The sequence below is a fragment of the Malaclemys terrapin genome, chromosome 1, assembly GCF_027887155.1.
Source record: "Malaclemys terrapin pileata isolate rMalTer1 chromosome 1, rMalTer1.hap1, whole genome shotgun sequence".
Classification (NCBI taxonomy): Eukaryota; Metazoa; Chordata; order Testudines; family Emydidae; genus Malaclemys; species Malaclemys terrapin.
In genome coordinates, this window is record NC_071505.1 from 221,604,705 (window position 1) to 221,619,716 (window position 15,012).

General features: G+C 41.0%; 1 protein-coding gene across 3 annotated transcripts in view; it reads right to left on the reverse strand.

Moving 5' to 3' along the window:
* WWC3 (WWC family member 3) overlaps positions 1-15,012 on the reverse strand; it is a 144,195-nt gene that overhangs the window by 52,931 nt on the left and 76,252 nt on the right. For all 3 annotated transcript variants that reach the window (XM_054007975.1, XM_054007974.1, XM_054007970.1), the window contains exon 8: positions 12,819-12,892. In XM_054007975.1, coding sequence (XP_053863950.1) covers positions 12,819-12,892 — 74 coding nt within the window. The remainder of the gene's footprint in view (positions 1-12,818; positions 12,893-15,012) is intronic.

Sequence of the window (15,012 nt, forward strand, 5' to 3'; positions counted from 1 at the left end):
TACGTTGGTTTTATAGCCTGCTTTGAAAATGCTGTGATTTTTAGAAACAGAAATATCTTTATTAATGCATTTCAAACACTAACAAACCAAATGAAAAACTTGGTGAAGATAAAGCTAAGGCTGCAAATACATATTTATTAATTACATCACTCATTACTTTAGTTATAACAAAAGAACAGATGTTTGAATGTCAGGAAACTAGAAGGTTATAGTTCAAAACAAACAAATGTCAGAAAATCTCAAGTGCCTGGACCAAGTCATTTTTTGAGATGGCAAGAATACATGAGAGGACTTCACTAAAAATGAAATATTCTCTCTCAATGCACATGTCTCAGACACCCTGTGTTATATACCCAGACTTTGCCAAAATAACTCTTTTGGCAGGAAGAAACACATTTGTGAAATGTCAAACTATAGGATCTTTACTATGGAATTTAGGAGAGCTCAAAATTGCCCTATAATGGAAAGTTTCTTACAACCTCAACTGTGGAGTCACAGCTGTGCCGCCATAATACTGCTGCTCTGAGTGTTTCAACACACTGAGTCTTCACAAAATACCAGGTTTGCTCTCTTAATTGCCTGACTGAGGCAATGGCAATGGAACAATCTGAACCCACCTGCAGGATGCAACCAATGTCCTTTGCATACATACAAACTACAAGTCCTGAATTGTCTGTTGTCAGCTAATCTAAGCTTTTGGAGTTTGGTCTAACGTTTTCTTGGAACTTCCTTGGAAAGTAGTTGGAAAAATGATGCTGTCTGACCTCAGACAAGAGAAGAAAGGTACAAGTTATTGCTTGTGCCCTCATATGAGGATACCTCCAGGTAAGGAAGCCGTGATTTGTTAATTAAGTCTGAGTTCAAAAATCAGCTGGCATCAGAATAGGTTAAAATAACTGGGCAAAATTCTTTTCCAAGGTAACAGATTATACATCTAATGATTCATCAACATCTATCTACAATAAACTAATGTCATCTTGATCACAGGCAACAGTGCAAAAGTGCACACTCACAAATACTCAGTAGTAAAAACAGATTTTTCACAGGCACATTTTTATTTGCATTAGTTTAGGCTTTCACAAAGCAAGATTTCAAATTTACAGCTCCTCAGCATTACCCATGTTACTATTTTAAATCTCAGTATTTCTTTCTGTGGAAAATGAATAATTTCTTTCTCTACAGCTCTTGGATTTGTTTTTTCATTCTGGCACACATACAACAGTTAAATCATTTTTGCACCTTTTGACCTTAAAGCTAGCCACATGATCATGTATTTCACTGAAACTCGTTCACTAGTGCTATGATCAGTTCAGCTGTAGATTCGTGCCAATTCATTACAGTTAAGCAGTGTTACTATTCAAATTGTATTTGACCAACAGCACAGGATAAGAAAATTGAGCGTTTTTATTCCTGTTTTAAAGTTTAAATAGCTTTTTCCTATTCTCTCTGCCAAAAACCAGACTTGCCCAGGTTATGGTACTACAAATGAGCACTGCACTGAGAGATCATTTTCTTTTAATGTGTACTTGGGTCTATGACTTTAGATTAATAGCTGAAAAAAGGCAAAATGCACTATTTCTCATTTGCTTCTTGGAAAGATACTATGCGCTTTCTTCAGCGAAGAAACAGCTAGCGAACAGGAGCGGCTAATGGCAGTTTTGCGAGGGAGTTCTCCAGGTGAAGGAGGAGCGATTACGTGACCCACAGGGAAAGTTTGTCTGTAGTACATGTGTTTGTGTTGTGCTTGCTGCTTGACTTAAATATACCGTGTAGTCTGTTTGTTTGGGGGACCGTGTGCTGAGCCTAGCAGCCTGCTAGGCAAGGCTGAGAACTTCTTAATAAGGCTTTGATCCCTAAGCCCTTTAGCACTCAACAACCCTTAACCATGGGGTGGGGTGACTCAGGAAGACCAGGGCTTTCAAAAACGCATTCTTAAGCGACTAGAGGACTAGCAAACAGGAGAGGCTAACGGGGGAGTTTTGCAATGGAGTTCTCCAGGTAAAGGAGGACCGATTACATGACCCTTGGGGTGAGTTTGTTGTCTGCAGTGTGTGTGTTTGTGGTGTGCTTGCTGTTTGACTGAAATATACCGTGTGGTCTGTTTGTTTGGGGGACCATTTGCTGAGCCAGAGGAGCTAGTGAACAGTAGTGGCTAAAGGGAGTTTTGCAAGGGAGTTCAGAGGGGGAGTGTGTGTGCGCGTGTGCACGCGTGCACTTGGTGGTGGTGATGGGGGGAGGGGCTAGATACACTTACCATTCTTTAAACTTAAAGCCAAAAACACCCCCTGGTAAAAATAAAACATCAACAAAGGAACGAGCTGCAGGTGTGTAAAAAGAGAATTCAGGCAGAAGTCCAACAACAACAACAAAGTTTATTGCACCCAATGCAGCATGTATGATTACCTGCCCTATGGGCAGGTGGCGTAGGTGTGCATTCAGTGCAAGGAGCTCCTGGGCCTCAGAGTCCATGTACGGGCTTTGGAGACCAGGGTGGCTGAACTGGAGGAGCTAAGGGAGACAGAGAGTTACATAGATGAGACTTTCCAGGACACAGTAGAACAGTTCCATCCCCAATCTGACCGTCTCTGTGCAGTTGAGGGGATGAAAGTCTCATGGAAGGAGAACATCCCACTGGAGCAGAGGGAAACAATCCCATAGTTGGGATCCTCCTTCTAGATGATGCTGTGGTATCTTCTTGCATTGGGGATACATCTCCGCTTGAGGGAACTCCAGTTATTAGGAAGAGACAGGTAATAGTGATGGGGGAATTGATCATTAGAAACATAGATAGCTGGGTTTGTGATGACTGGGAGAACTGCATGGTGACTTGCCTGCCTGGTGCAAAGGTTGCAGATCTCTTGAGACATCTAGATAGACGTATGTGTAGTGCCAGGAAGGAGCTGGTGGTCATGGTACATGTAGTTACCAATGACACAGAAGGTCCTGGAGGCCAAATTTAGGCTGCTAGATAAGAGGTTAAAATCCAGGACCTCCATGGTAGCATTCTCTGAAATGCTTCCAGTTCCACACGCAGGGCCAGTTAGACAGGCAGAACTGCAGGGTCTCAATGTGTGGATGAGACTATTGTGTAGGGAGGAGGGGTTTAGATTTATTAGGAACTGGAGAAACTTTTGGGAAAGGGGGAGCCTATACAGGAAGGATGGGCTCCACCTAAACCAAAATGGAACCAGACTGCTGGCACTTAAAATTAAAAAGGTCGTAGAGCAGTTTTTAAACTAAGGGCTGGGAGAAAGCCGACAGGTGCAGAGGAGCACCTGGTTTGGATAGAGACATCCCTTGGGGGAGGATCTATTAATAGAGATTCTCTGTGTCCTAGTAAGGAGGAGAGGATGGAAGATGATAAAATACAAGCAGGATCTGACGAGAAACAGTCACATAAAAAAGAATCCCATTCAATTACATCATGTCATGGCAGACAGCTAAAATGTGACAAGTTTTTAAAATTGCTTATATACCAATGCTAGAAGTTTAAATAATAAGATGGGTGAACTAGAATGCCTCATATTAAATGAGGATATTGATATAACAAGCATCACAGAAACTTGGTGGAATGAGGATAATCAACGGGAACAGTAATACCAGAGTACAACATACATTGGAAGGACAGAACAGGTTGTATTGATGGGGGAGTGGCATTATACGTGAAAGAAAGTGTAGAATCAAATGAAGTAAAAATCTTAAATGAACCAAACTTTACCATAGAATCTCTATGGATAGTAATTCCATGCTCTAATAATAAGAATATAGCAGTAGGGATCTATTACCGACCACCTGACCAGGATGGTGATAGTGAGTGTTAAATCCTAGGGAGATTAGAGAGGCTATTAAAATCAAAAACTCAATAATAATGGGGGATTTCAACTATCCCCATATTGACTGGGTACATGTCACCTCAGGATGGGATGCAGAAATAAAGTTTCTTGACACCTTAAATGACTGCTTCTTGGAGCAGCTAGTCCTGGAATCCACAAGAGGAGAGGCAATTCTTGATTTAGTCCTAAGTATAGCACAGGATCAGATCCAAGAGGTGAATATAGCTGGACCGCTTGGTAATAGTGACCATAATATAATTAAATTGAACATCCCTGTGGCGGAGAAAACACCACAGTAGCCCAACACTGTAGCATTTAATTTCAGTAAGGGGAACTACACAAAAATGAAGAGGTTAGTTAAATAGAAATTAAAAGGTACAGCGCCAAAATTGAAATCCCTGCAAGCTGCATGGAAATTTTTTAAAGCCACCATAAGAGAGGCTCAACTTAAATGTATACCCCAAATTAAAAAACACAGTAAGAAAACAAAAAAAGTGCCACCATGGCTAAACAACCAAGTAAAAGAAGCAGTGACAGACAAAAAGGCATCCTTTAAAAAGTGGAAGCTAAATCCTAGTGAGGAAAATAGAAAGGAGCATAAACTCTGGCAAATGAAGTGTAAAAATATAATTAGAAAGGCCAAAAAAGAATTTGAAGAACAGCTAGCCAAACACTCAAAAAGTAATAGCAAAAAAAATGTTAAGTACATCAGAAGCAGGAAGCCTGCTAAACAACCAGTGGTGACACTGGACAATCGAGATGCTAAAGGAGCACTCTAGGATGATAAAGTCATTACGGAGAAACTGAATGAAATTTTTGCATCGGTCTTCACGGCTGAAGATGTGAGGGCGATTCCCAAACCTGAGCCATTCTGTTTAGATGACAAATCTGAGGAACTGTTGCAGATTGAGGTGTCATTAGAAGAGGTTTTGGAACAAATTGATAAACTAAACCATAATAATTCATCAGAACCAGATGGTATTCACTCAAGAGTTCTGAAGGAATTCAAATGTGAAATTGCAGGACTAGTGTTTTTTAATTTAAATCAGCTTCTGTATCACATGACTGGAGGATAGCTAATGAGATGCCAATTCTTTAAAAGGGCTCCCGAGGTGACCCGGCAATTACAAGCTGGTAAGCCTGATTTCAGTACCAGGCAAACTGGTCGAAACTATAGTAAAGAACAAAATTGTCAGACACATAGATGAACATAATTTGTTAGGAATGTCAACATGGGAAATCATGCCTCACCAATCTACTAGAATTCTTTGAGGGTGTCAACAAGCATGTGGACAAGGGGGATCCAGTGGATATAGTGTTCTTAGATTTTCAGAAAGTCTTTGACAAGGTCCCTCACCAAAGGCTCTTATGCAAAGTAAGCTGTCATGGGATAAGAGGGAAGGTCCTCTCATGGATTGGTAACTGGTTAAAAGATAGGAAACAAAGGGTAGGAATAAATGGTCAAGTTTCAGAATGGAGAGAGGTAAATAGTGCTGTCCTCAGAGGTCTGTACTGGGTCCAGTTTTATTCAACATATTCATATATGATCTAGAAAGAGGGGTAAACAGTGAGGTGGCAAAATTTGCAGATGATACAAAACTACTCACAATAGTTAAGTCCAAAGCAGACTGCGAAGAGCTACAAAGGGATCACACAAAACTGGGTGACTGGGCAACAAAAGTGGCTGATGAAATTCAATATTGATAAATGCAAAGTAATGCACATTGGAAAACATAATCCCCACTATACATATAAAATGACGGGGTCTAAATTAGCTGTTGCCATTCAAGAAAGATCTTGGAGTCATTGTGATAGTTCTCTGAAAACATCTACTCAATGTGCAGTGGCAGTCAAAAAAGCATACAGAATGTTGGGAATAATTAAGAAAGGGATAGATAATAAGACAGAAAATATCATATTGCCTCTATATAAATCCATGGTATGCCCACACACTGTGTGCAGATGTGGTCACTCCCATTCAAAAAAAATATACTGGAATTGGAAAAGGTACACAACAGGGCAACAAAAATGATTAGGGGTATGGAATGGCTTCCTTATGAAGAGAGATTAAGAAGACTGGGACTTTTGAGTTTAAGGGGGGAGATGATAGAGGTCTATAAAATCATGACTGGTGTGGAGAAAGTAAATAAGGAAGTGTTATTTACTCCTCCTCCTAACACATGAACTAAGGGTCACCAAATGAAATTAACAGGCAGCAGGTTTAAAACAAACAAAAGGAAGTATTTTTTCATACAATGCATAGTCAACCCATGGAACTCCTTGCCAGAGGATGTTGGGAAGGCCAAGACTATAATAGAGTTCAAAAAATAACTAGATGGGTTCATAGAGGATAGGTCCTTCAATGGCTATTAGCCAGGATGGGCAGGGATGGTGTCCCTAGCCTGTTTGCCAGAAGCTGGGAATGGGGGACAGGGGATGGATCATTTGATGATTACCTGTTCTATTCATTCTCTCTAGGGCACCTGGCATTGGCCACTGTCGGAAGACAGGATTCTGGACTAGATGGACCTTTGGTCTGACCTAGTATGGCCTTTCTTATATTCAGAAGCATAATCATATACTTCATGGGAGATGTGGCATAGTTACTAGAATATTTCAGAATGGTTTTGCTGATGGAAGATCATATAAGGCATTAAACTACTAGCACCATTAAGAGTTGTGAAAGAAGCAATTTTGCTTTTGATTTCTCTTGCTATGCAACAACTCTGTCAGAGCAGTGGTCTGTGGTGGCCTTTCCAGCTTCCACCAACTACTTTCAGAAGAGGTGGACTCTCACTGATATAGCAACTGAAGCCAATACCAGTGCTCCAAGAAGGTCCTTGAGCCACTGCTCCAAGTAAGATTGTATTAATGTGACCACACCTCCTCCTTCCACTTCTGTAGGGCGAGACTGGCAGGGCTCACAGACAAATAGTAAATCCCATGGAGGTAGCATTAAACTGATATTTTTTAAAAGGTGGGGGAGGGAAGAGTAAGGGGTGGAAGGAAATAGATGTAGCCTCCCAGTGAGCTGGACTGAACAGTAACACACTTGAATTATGAACTTCTGCCCAGAGCAATTGATTCAATGTGCGAGAAAGGATGTTTTCTCCAGAATGTAAAGGCGGTCAGAATCCCCAACTCCATCCAGCAGAAGCTGCTCACAAGAGGCGGCAAATTATCCAATGTGGGAAACTGTAGAAAAATCTCTGTGCATGTCTTAATTTATGTAAATATCAAGTCACACAGGATGGTACAGGATGAGAATTTTTGAAGGAGGGATTTCAACTCAGATCACCTTCAATGGGAAGGGAGAGAGGGAAATTTTTCTACTGCTACTGGGTCATTTCTCCCCTAGGGAGTTCAATCTGAACGCTCACACTTGCACTTCTCTGCCAAGAGGCTATGCACACAACAAGTAAATCAAACAGAAAATCGTATTTTTTTTTTTCCTTTATACCTGGCAAAGCCTAAAAGTTACTGCTATCTGAAGCTGCTCTATCTTCCTGACTCTGTAGGAGTACAGGTAGGATATGGCATGCCACATATTACCACTTTTACTTTTTTCCATTTTTTTAGAAAGAGCAAAGGGAGGTGGTTTCCACCCTAAATGGTGAGTCTATTTTAAATTTTCTGTTAACTTATTTGTTTTTTTTTTCAAACAAACAGAAGAACTTGTATAGTGTACTGATTCGCTGTGTGCTATCAGCATAACAGATTGATTCCATGTTACATTTAAGAAGCAAGGAGTCATGGTAAAATGTTTTACAATTATTATATACTGCAGCATTTTAATTTTCTAGTTTGTAGATTTTAATCCAACACAGCACATTCCTGCACCCACGCTGTGCAGTTACAGTAGATGTTTCATCAGCCAAGCGAGGCTGAAGACAAAAATATTTAATGGAGACAAAAGCTCTACAGAAATGCCAGCAAGCTAAAGGGAAGGAATGCATGATAAATGAAGAATGTAACCAGAGATAACTGGTAGGGGCAAACTGAGCTTTGTGCAGTTCCACTCAAAACTTTAAATGCTGATTACTACTATACATTATACTGGGCAAAATAAAGACTTTTTTAAAGGAACTAACACACTTCTGTTGAACAATAGTTCATTGTCAAAGCAGTTATCCCTGGATAGCAAAATTGTATCCTATTGGCAATTTTAGAAAAATATTTTTTAATACAGAGGGCCTTTTTTATTCAATAAAAAAAGTCTAAATTTAGTTCGTAGAGAAAGGTTTTAACCAGGTCACTTCTTGATGTTCAGATAACACAAGAACCTCACACTTAGGCCTGGTCCACACTAACCCCCCACTTCACACTAAGGTACACAAATTCAGCTACATTAATAACATAGCTGAATCCGAAGTACCTTAGTCCGAACTTACCGCGGGTCCAGAAGCGGCAGGGAGGCTCCCCCGTCGATGCCGCGTACTCCTCTCGCCGAGCTGGAGTACCGGCGTCGACGGCGAGCACTTCCGGGATCGATCCGGAATCGATTTATCACGTCTAGACCAGAACATCGATTGCCTGCCGCCGGACCCGGAGGTAAGTGTAGACGTACCCTTAGTGAAATGCTCAGCATTTCCCCTCTATTTATGCTTGTGCTACATGCTACACCACAAAGAAGCAACCAACATGTTTTTCCTGGCATCAATCAAAAATATTTCTGGGAGCGACATGCAGAATATCTGATTGTACCTCAGAAAATCTAATTAACACCCCATCCCACATAATTTATACAGTAAGATACAAATAACCCTATTATATTATATTGCATAAACCTCACTTCTCTCCTATATCCTTGATCAATGTCACATCTCTCCTAGACTGTAAATGTGGGGCAAGGCCTTTGACCAATTTCTCTGTACCATGTCATATGGCACTATATCTATAGCAGGGGTAGGCAACCTATGACACGTGTGCCAAAGGCGGCACGCAAGCTGATTTTCAGTGGCACTCACACTGCCCAGGTCCTGGCCATCGGTCCAGGGGGGTTCTGCATTTTAATTTAATTTTAAATGAAGCTTCTTAAACATTTTAAAAACCTTATTTACTTTACATACAACAATAGTTTAGTTATATATTATAGACTTATAGAAAGAGACCTTCTAAAAACGTTAAAATGTATTACTGGCACACGAAAGCTTAAATTAGAGTGAATAAATGAAGACTCGGCACACCACTTCTGAAAGGTTGCCGACCCCTGATCTATAGAGTGCATTTACAGAAGTTATGTAGTGCAGGCAATGTACGACGCAAAGCGAAGATAGGCGGATCATGTAGTCTGCAGGCAAGACAACAGGTGGACAACCCACATCAGTAACCGGATCCCCAGAGACCGCTGGGCAGACCGAAAACGTGCTGGGCCAATCCCATGATAAAACTCTTTGGCCAGAAATGAAAAGAACGTGCTTGCTACAAAATGGAATGGTGTGGCGTTGACTGGCATTCGTGGAGGGATGGACGAGGAAAATCCGGACAAAGGTGATTTACAGAAGTTGACTGTTTCAGCATGGTCTTTCATTGCTGCCCAAACCAAGATCCTTTCTAATTCCTATGGCCTTCCCTCTAGGTTTATGATCCCAGTGAGCTGTACTATCCAGAGTGCCAATGGGCCAGTGTTTTTAGCAGGTTTGTAACTAGTGTGTTAAAAAACTGTACATTATAAATGTCTATATCTTTTGAATCATTCCTCAGTCATGTTTTCCCAATTATATCAAAAGTAATGACACACGGAAATATATTAGTTTTTTTCTTCCCTCCCAACTCACAATCACAGTTGGAAACTAAGTGGCATACATTTTGGCCCTAACGAACATAACAGGATTCCTTAACTCTTTGAAGTAGATGGAAAGGAGCAACAACTTGAAAAAACTTTTAACCAAATCAAAGAGTTAAATTTCTAGCTTCCTTCAAATTTTTCAGATTAAATTAGGCCTTATAAAACAAAGTAAAAGACAGTGCTTTTTTTTAATTAAATAAAAGTTCTTCCAACTCCCAGCCCTGAAACAAGTGACTTGATTAGCATCACACAGGACTTCTGTGGCAGAGGCAGGGATAGAATCCTGTTCTCCAAGGCAGTATTTAACTGCCTTAACAATGACCCCCTCCATTCTCTTCCTGCACTCCACTGCCTAATTCACTCCACATCTCCCAACTTCTGGTACACTACAGGAAAAAAAATGTGTGTGATCATGTAATTAAAGATTGTATCACATTGCTTGTATGCACAAAGGATGCACAGACAGCCTTAATTCTGGCATTTCCTAACTTCTAAATGCTTGACTTTGCAACTGTAATAGTGTTCTTTTAACACCATTTTTGAGTAAATTCCTTGCTTTTTAAAAAAAACAAACTGAAAAAAACAAAAATTCTATCAAATAGCATCATATTGACACCTACATGGATGATTAGTACCGTTGGAACCTTTAGATCGCCCACACAGACGACTTCTGCCATTTGAACTAAGGGGTCCCCAAACTAAGGGGTCCCCATAGGGAGGCCTGAGGAAGGTTCAGGGAGTCTAGCAGGGCCAGGGCCAGCCCCCAGAGGAGAGAGGGGTGGGTAGGAAGCACCACCCAGTCCCACTCTGCCCCAGCCCAGTTCTGGCCCCAGCCCAGCTCCGCTCCACCCCCTGCTCTGCCCCCAGCCCAGCTCTGGCTGCAGCCACAGCTCTACTCCATCCCCTACTTGTCATCCAGCCCGGTTCTGCCCTCATTCACTCTCTGCCCCCAGGTCAACTCGGCCTCTGCCCAAATTCCTTGCCCATCCACAATTCTGCCCCCAGCTCCACCATCAACTCAAGCTCCTCCATTATTGGTATGGAGTGCGACAGGAAAAGTTTGGGCACCACTGCTCTGTGTGGTCCGGCAGTAGAGGGGGATGAAACACACACACTGACAATGGGTTTCAGTGATATTTGCTGGCAGCAGAGGAAGCTCGGGAATCTTAAATTCCACTCCAGCCTTTGGAGGGAGTGTCTCTGGTGGACACGGACTCTTCTGTCCATTCCATCCAAGACGACTTCTGCTCCATGCCTTGCAACATGTCCGTCTCTTTCCCACCCCTCACTCTTCGTCCTAGTGCCATTCTCCTCACCTAGCCAGTCCCTGCCTCCACTCCTCGGGCTTCTAACCCTATTCCCAATCTCACTGACCAACAAATCCTTGCCTCACCCCCTGGACTCCTCCTCCCATACTCCTTTTTCAGCTATTCCCAGTTCCTCCTCACCCCCTGGCTCCTTGCCCACCCAGTTCCCCTTCTCTCATAACCTTGTCTAATCTGTTTTCTCCTGTTTCCCCCAGCCTCCAGTCCCATCCTCCACTACCCATGTTCTCCATCCTCACTGGCTTTCAATCCCAGTCTCTCTCCCTAGGTTCCTTGCAATCTGTCTCCCAGTTCCTGTCTCTCTGCCCAGCCAATCCCAGTCACCCTTGCCCAATTCTTTGCCCCAATCTACTTCTTCCCTCTCCCTTCCTCCCACATCCAGCTCTTGTGCCCTCTGCATTCACATAAAACAGCTTCCTGGGTCCAGTAGCGGTGCATTGGGAACATAAGAGAGTGAGCCTCCCAGCTTTCAGTCCTGGTGCCCAGCCGTGGCTGGCAGCAGCAATTACAGGGCAAGTCCTGCTCAGCCTGGGCTGGAGTTATGCTCAGTATGGACAGAATCTTCGAAGAATTTAGCTGTGAAGTGTTGGCAAGTCATCATCAAGCAAGTGTGAAATGCAATTATTCAAACTTGGCCAAGATTATTCTGATTTGAACAGAGATGGAGAAAAGCAAATCCCTAACAGTGTTACCCCCACCCCCTGCCAAATGTCAAGACTCTGCTTTAAAGCATGGGGGTGCGATAGCTTCCGAAAGAAAAGGTCATCAGAATTTATTATCAAGAACAAAAGATCTATTTTTTCTAGCTCATTCTCAGAAATGCCTGAACCACTTTGCTTGAAATGTTGAAAAAATTTGGCTAAGGCAGACACCTGACTTGGAAAATGTCAGACCCAAAGGCAAAGTTATACGCTACTGAACACATGGCTGTGGGAGGTGTCGGGCAATCTTAATAATGGTGCTACCAACCCTGCCTATAAAAAACACATTTACAGGGATGCAATCTTATTGTCCTTAAATTACCATTTATGCTAGTGATATCCTATCACCTTCAATGGAATTGCACAGGTGTAACTGAGCACATAATTTGAGGAGAATGGAGCTGCTAAGTAGCGCTGCAAACAGAAATTAGTTAACAATTTTCTTGATGCGTAAACCAGAAAAGTGTCCAATTTACTTTTACAGAGCTATGTTGGTTCTGCAGGATTGATACACTAGCAAAAAAAAGCTAAGTCAAATCACTAGGTAGGCAGATATGACCAAAGGAATTAGTGAAGGATGAACCAATTTTCAAACATTTTGTTTTTAAAAATAAAAAACACCCTTTGTTAATTAAACATATTAAAAGTTTTAAAGCACTGCTGCTCAGTTAAGAAAGTTTTGTTTTCACTTGCTTGTTTTGAGTTTTAAGCCTTATCTACACTGATTTAGCTAAACTAGTGCAAACCTTTATGCAGTCATACTTATATTGACTTAAAACTGGTTATATTGGTTTAGCTTGCCCTGTAAATTTACCAACACGAGCTAAACAGATATAAACTGGATTTAAATTAATTTAAGAGTGTCCACACAGGGTTTTGCGACGGTTTAACAAAGCCACTTTAAAACCACAGTTTTAAACTAGTGCAACTTTGTGTGTATATGGGGCTTCTGATATGTCTGATACGTGGATTTTCCCCTGAAAACAAATATTGTAATCTTACTGATAATGTTATGTTGCAGTAAACCTCAACTACCTCTGCACTAAGCACTAGCAAATACAGTTAATCTATCTTTCAGGAGGTACACTGAAAGTGATATCATTGCTTGGTTTCAAATCTATTTCCAAAGCTTCAGTCACAAAGAACAGAAAACAGGCTTACGTTTACTTACCTCTTTTTGGCCTCTTCATATTGCCAGCTCAGTCTTACTTTGTCCACAAGTCTCGTTTTATCATCAAAGCAAAACTTTTTTTTTTTTTTTTTTTTTGGCGTTGAGGACCAGGAAGAAAAGGAAAGGTGGAGAAACACAACACATTAGTAATAAACATTGTTAAAAGAATATAAATAAAATTTATTCTCCCTACCCAAGCTTACCAAAAAACTGTCAATGTTTAAATAAAAATGTGTCTGCAAGAGATAGTTTGGATTCTTAAGATATGAAATTGGGTTATTAATAAATTACCTAAAGGTGCAGTAAGTGTAAAGTTAGGCTGTTTACTGAGAGGGCTTTCTGGAAATTAAACGAGTTAGTAACACTTAATTATGCATTGTCAAGACCTTCCTAAGAGCTCAAAATGTAAAGAATAGGATGTATCAAACGAGTGCAATATTTAATTGCTTATTACAATAGCATTCTTATTTTATGGGAAAATTCAGTGCAAAGTCATTGGGTTTTGCTTCCAAAGCAAAAAGAAAGATGTTCCCTATACGCTGAAGCATTACTCAGTATTTTAGTCCCTGGAATCCATGGCTCTTTACCTTAAATTTATCTAGAAACAAACAACAGATTAAACAGTTTTATTCCAATATGCTACAACTGCTTCTTGAATCAAAAGGTTGCAGCACTGTTGCCATGCTGCAATTCTTACTGTAGCAAAGCGAGCTCTCTTCTGCAAACCCTCCTTGGGCAATATGCTCCATCACATGCAGCTTTAGTTCCTCCCCAGCCACATATAGCTTAATAGCTATAACTTCTCTGGATCCCCATACCAGATCACTGAGCTTCTAGTCCCTTGTCAGTTGCCTGTCCTACTCTATGTACCTTCAGGCACAGGTAACACAATCCACCAATTCCCCACTCACAACCACCAGCTGATACTAATTCCCCCACTGCAGAATATTTTTCAAATTCAGGAGTGCAAGGGTTATCCCTATGCAGTTATACATTTATATTTTTCTAACCAAATGTATACTATACAAACAGAGTCTTCAAAATATACCATAGTTGGTTTGTCTTGGATGGTATTCAGTGTGCATTCTGAAGCAGAGAACATGGCTATTATCCTTTTGGTAAACTAGGATAACTGCAATCTGATCCACCACCAGTTTCAACAAATGACTCTCCAATTGTACCACATGACTCTCACTTTGGACCACGTGGGAAAAGTTTAGTGCCAGATCAGTTCCCTCAAACTCTCCAAAGATCACAATTACACATCATATTTATAAAAAAATCCCTTTCTACTCACTCATCGCTCATGGATGAAAGGGACTAGAGGGAAAACAGACCAAAGAAAAATGCATGGTATACAACACTCAGAAAAAGCGGTTAACTTAAAGCTCTTGAATTATAACAAGCTTTGTATCTGAAGTAACATTCAAATTCTTATACTATCGCACTGTGAATGGGCTCTCAACTCCACTTCAAATTTCCTCAGAAGCAGTTGCTTACTTTTTGCCCATGAAAACCTAATTCAAATGACCAAAGTAACAGTGCATGGTAACCATTTAACCAGCATGCACACAACAGTGTAATTCTCATTGGGTTGTTTAAGTGTGGTCCTCTTATACTTTTCTTGAACATGATTTAAAGAAGGGCTTGAAGGAAATGACAGCGAAGGCCTGACCGACCAGATCAAGAAGGAAGTGGATTTCTTATAAAGAAAAATATTAGAGCCCTAATTTAAATTGTAAATTTCCCTCTATTTTGGAAGAAAGCAGTAGAGATCAACTTAGCTCTTGAATCTTTTAATCCATATGTAAAGACGAAACCAGTGTGGTAAAAAAAACACGACAGCTCAGAGGGTAACAGATCCTTGAGGCAAATGTAAAACTGGGCACTTACAACCCTTTATTTTTTTTCCCTCCAGCATAGCTGTAATACCAGTAAAAGTTTGATGCTTGGTGCAAACAGCTGGCAACAATTGCACTATAAAAAGGCAAAACCACAGACTGGGAGGCTTGTGAACACTCCTGTGGGGAACTATTATTCAGGGTCTACTTTGCCATCTGCCCATTAGTCATGGAGATGGTTAGAAAGTGATCACTTCAGCCCAGACTGATGGAACTGAGAAGCAGATTCCTTTGTAAACACATTTCACAAAGGCCTTTCGCATGTTTGTGAATTAGAATCACAAAGCATATAA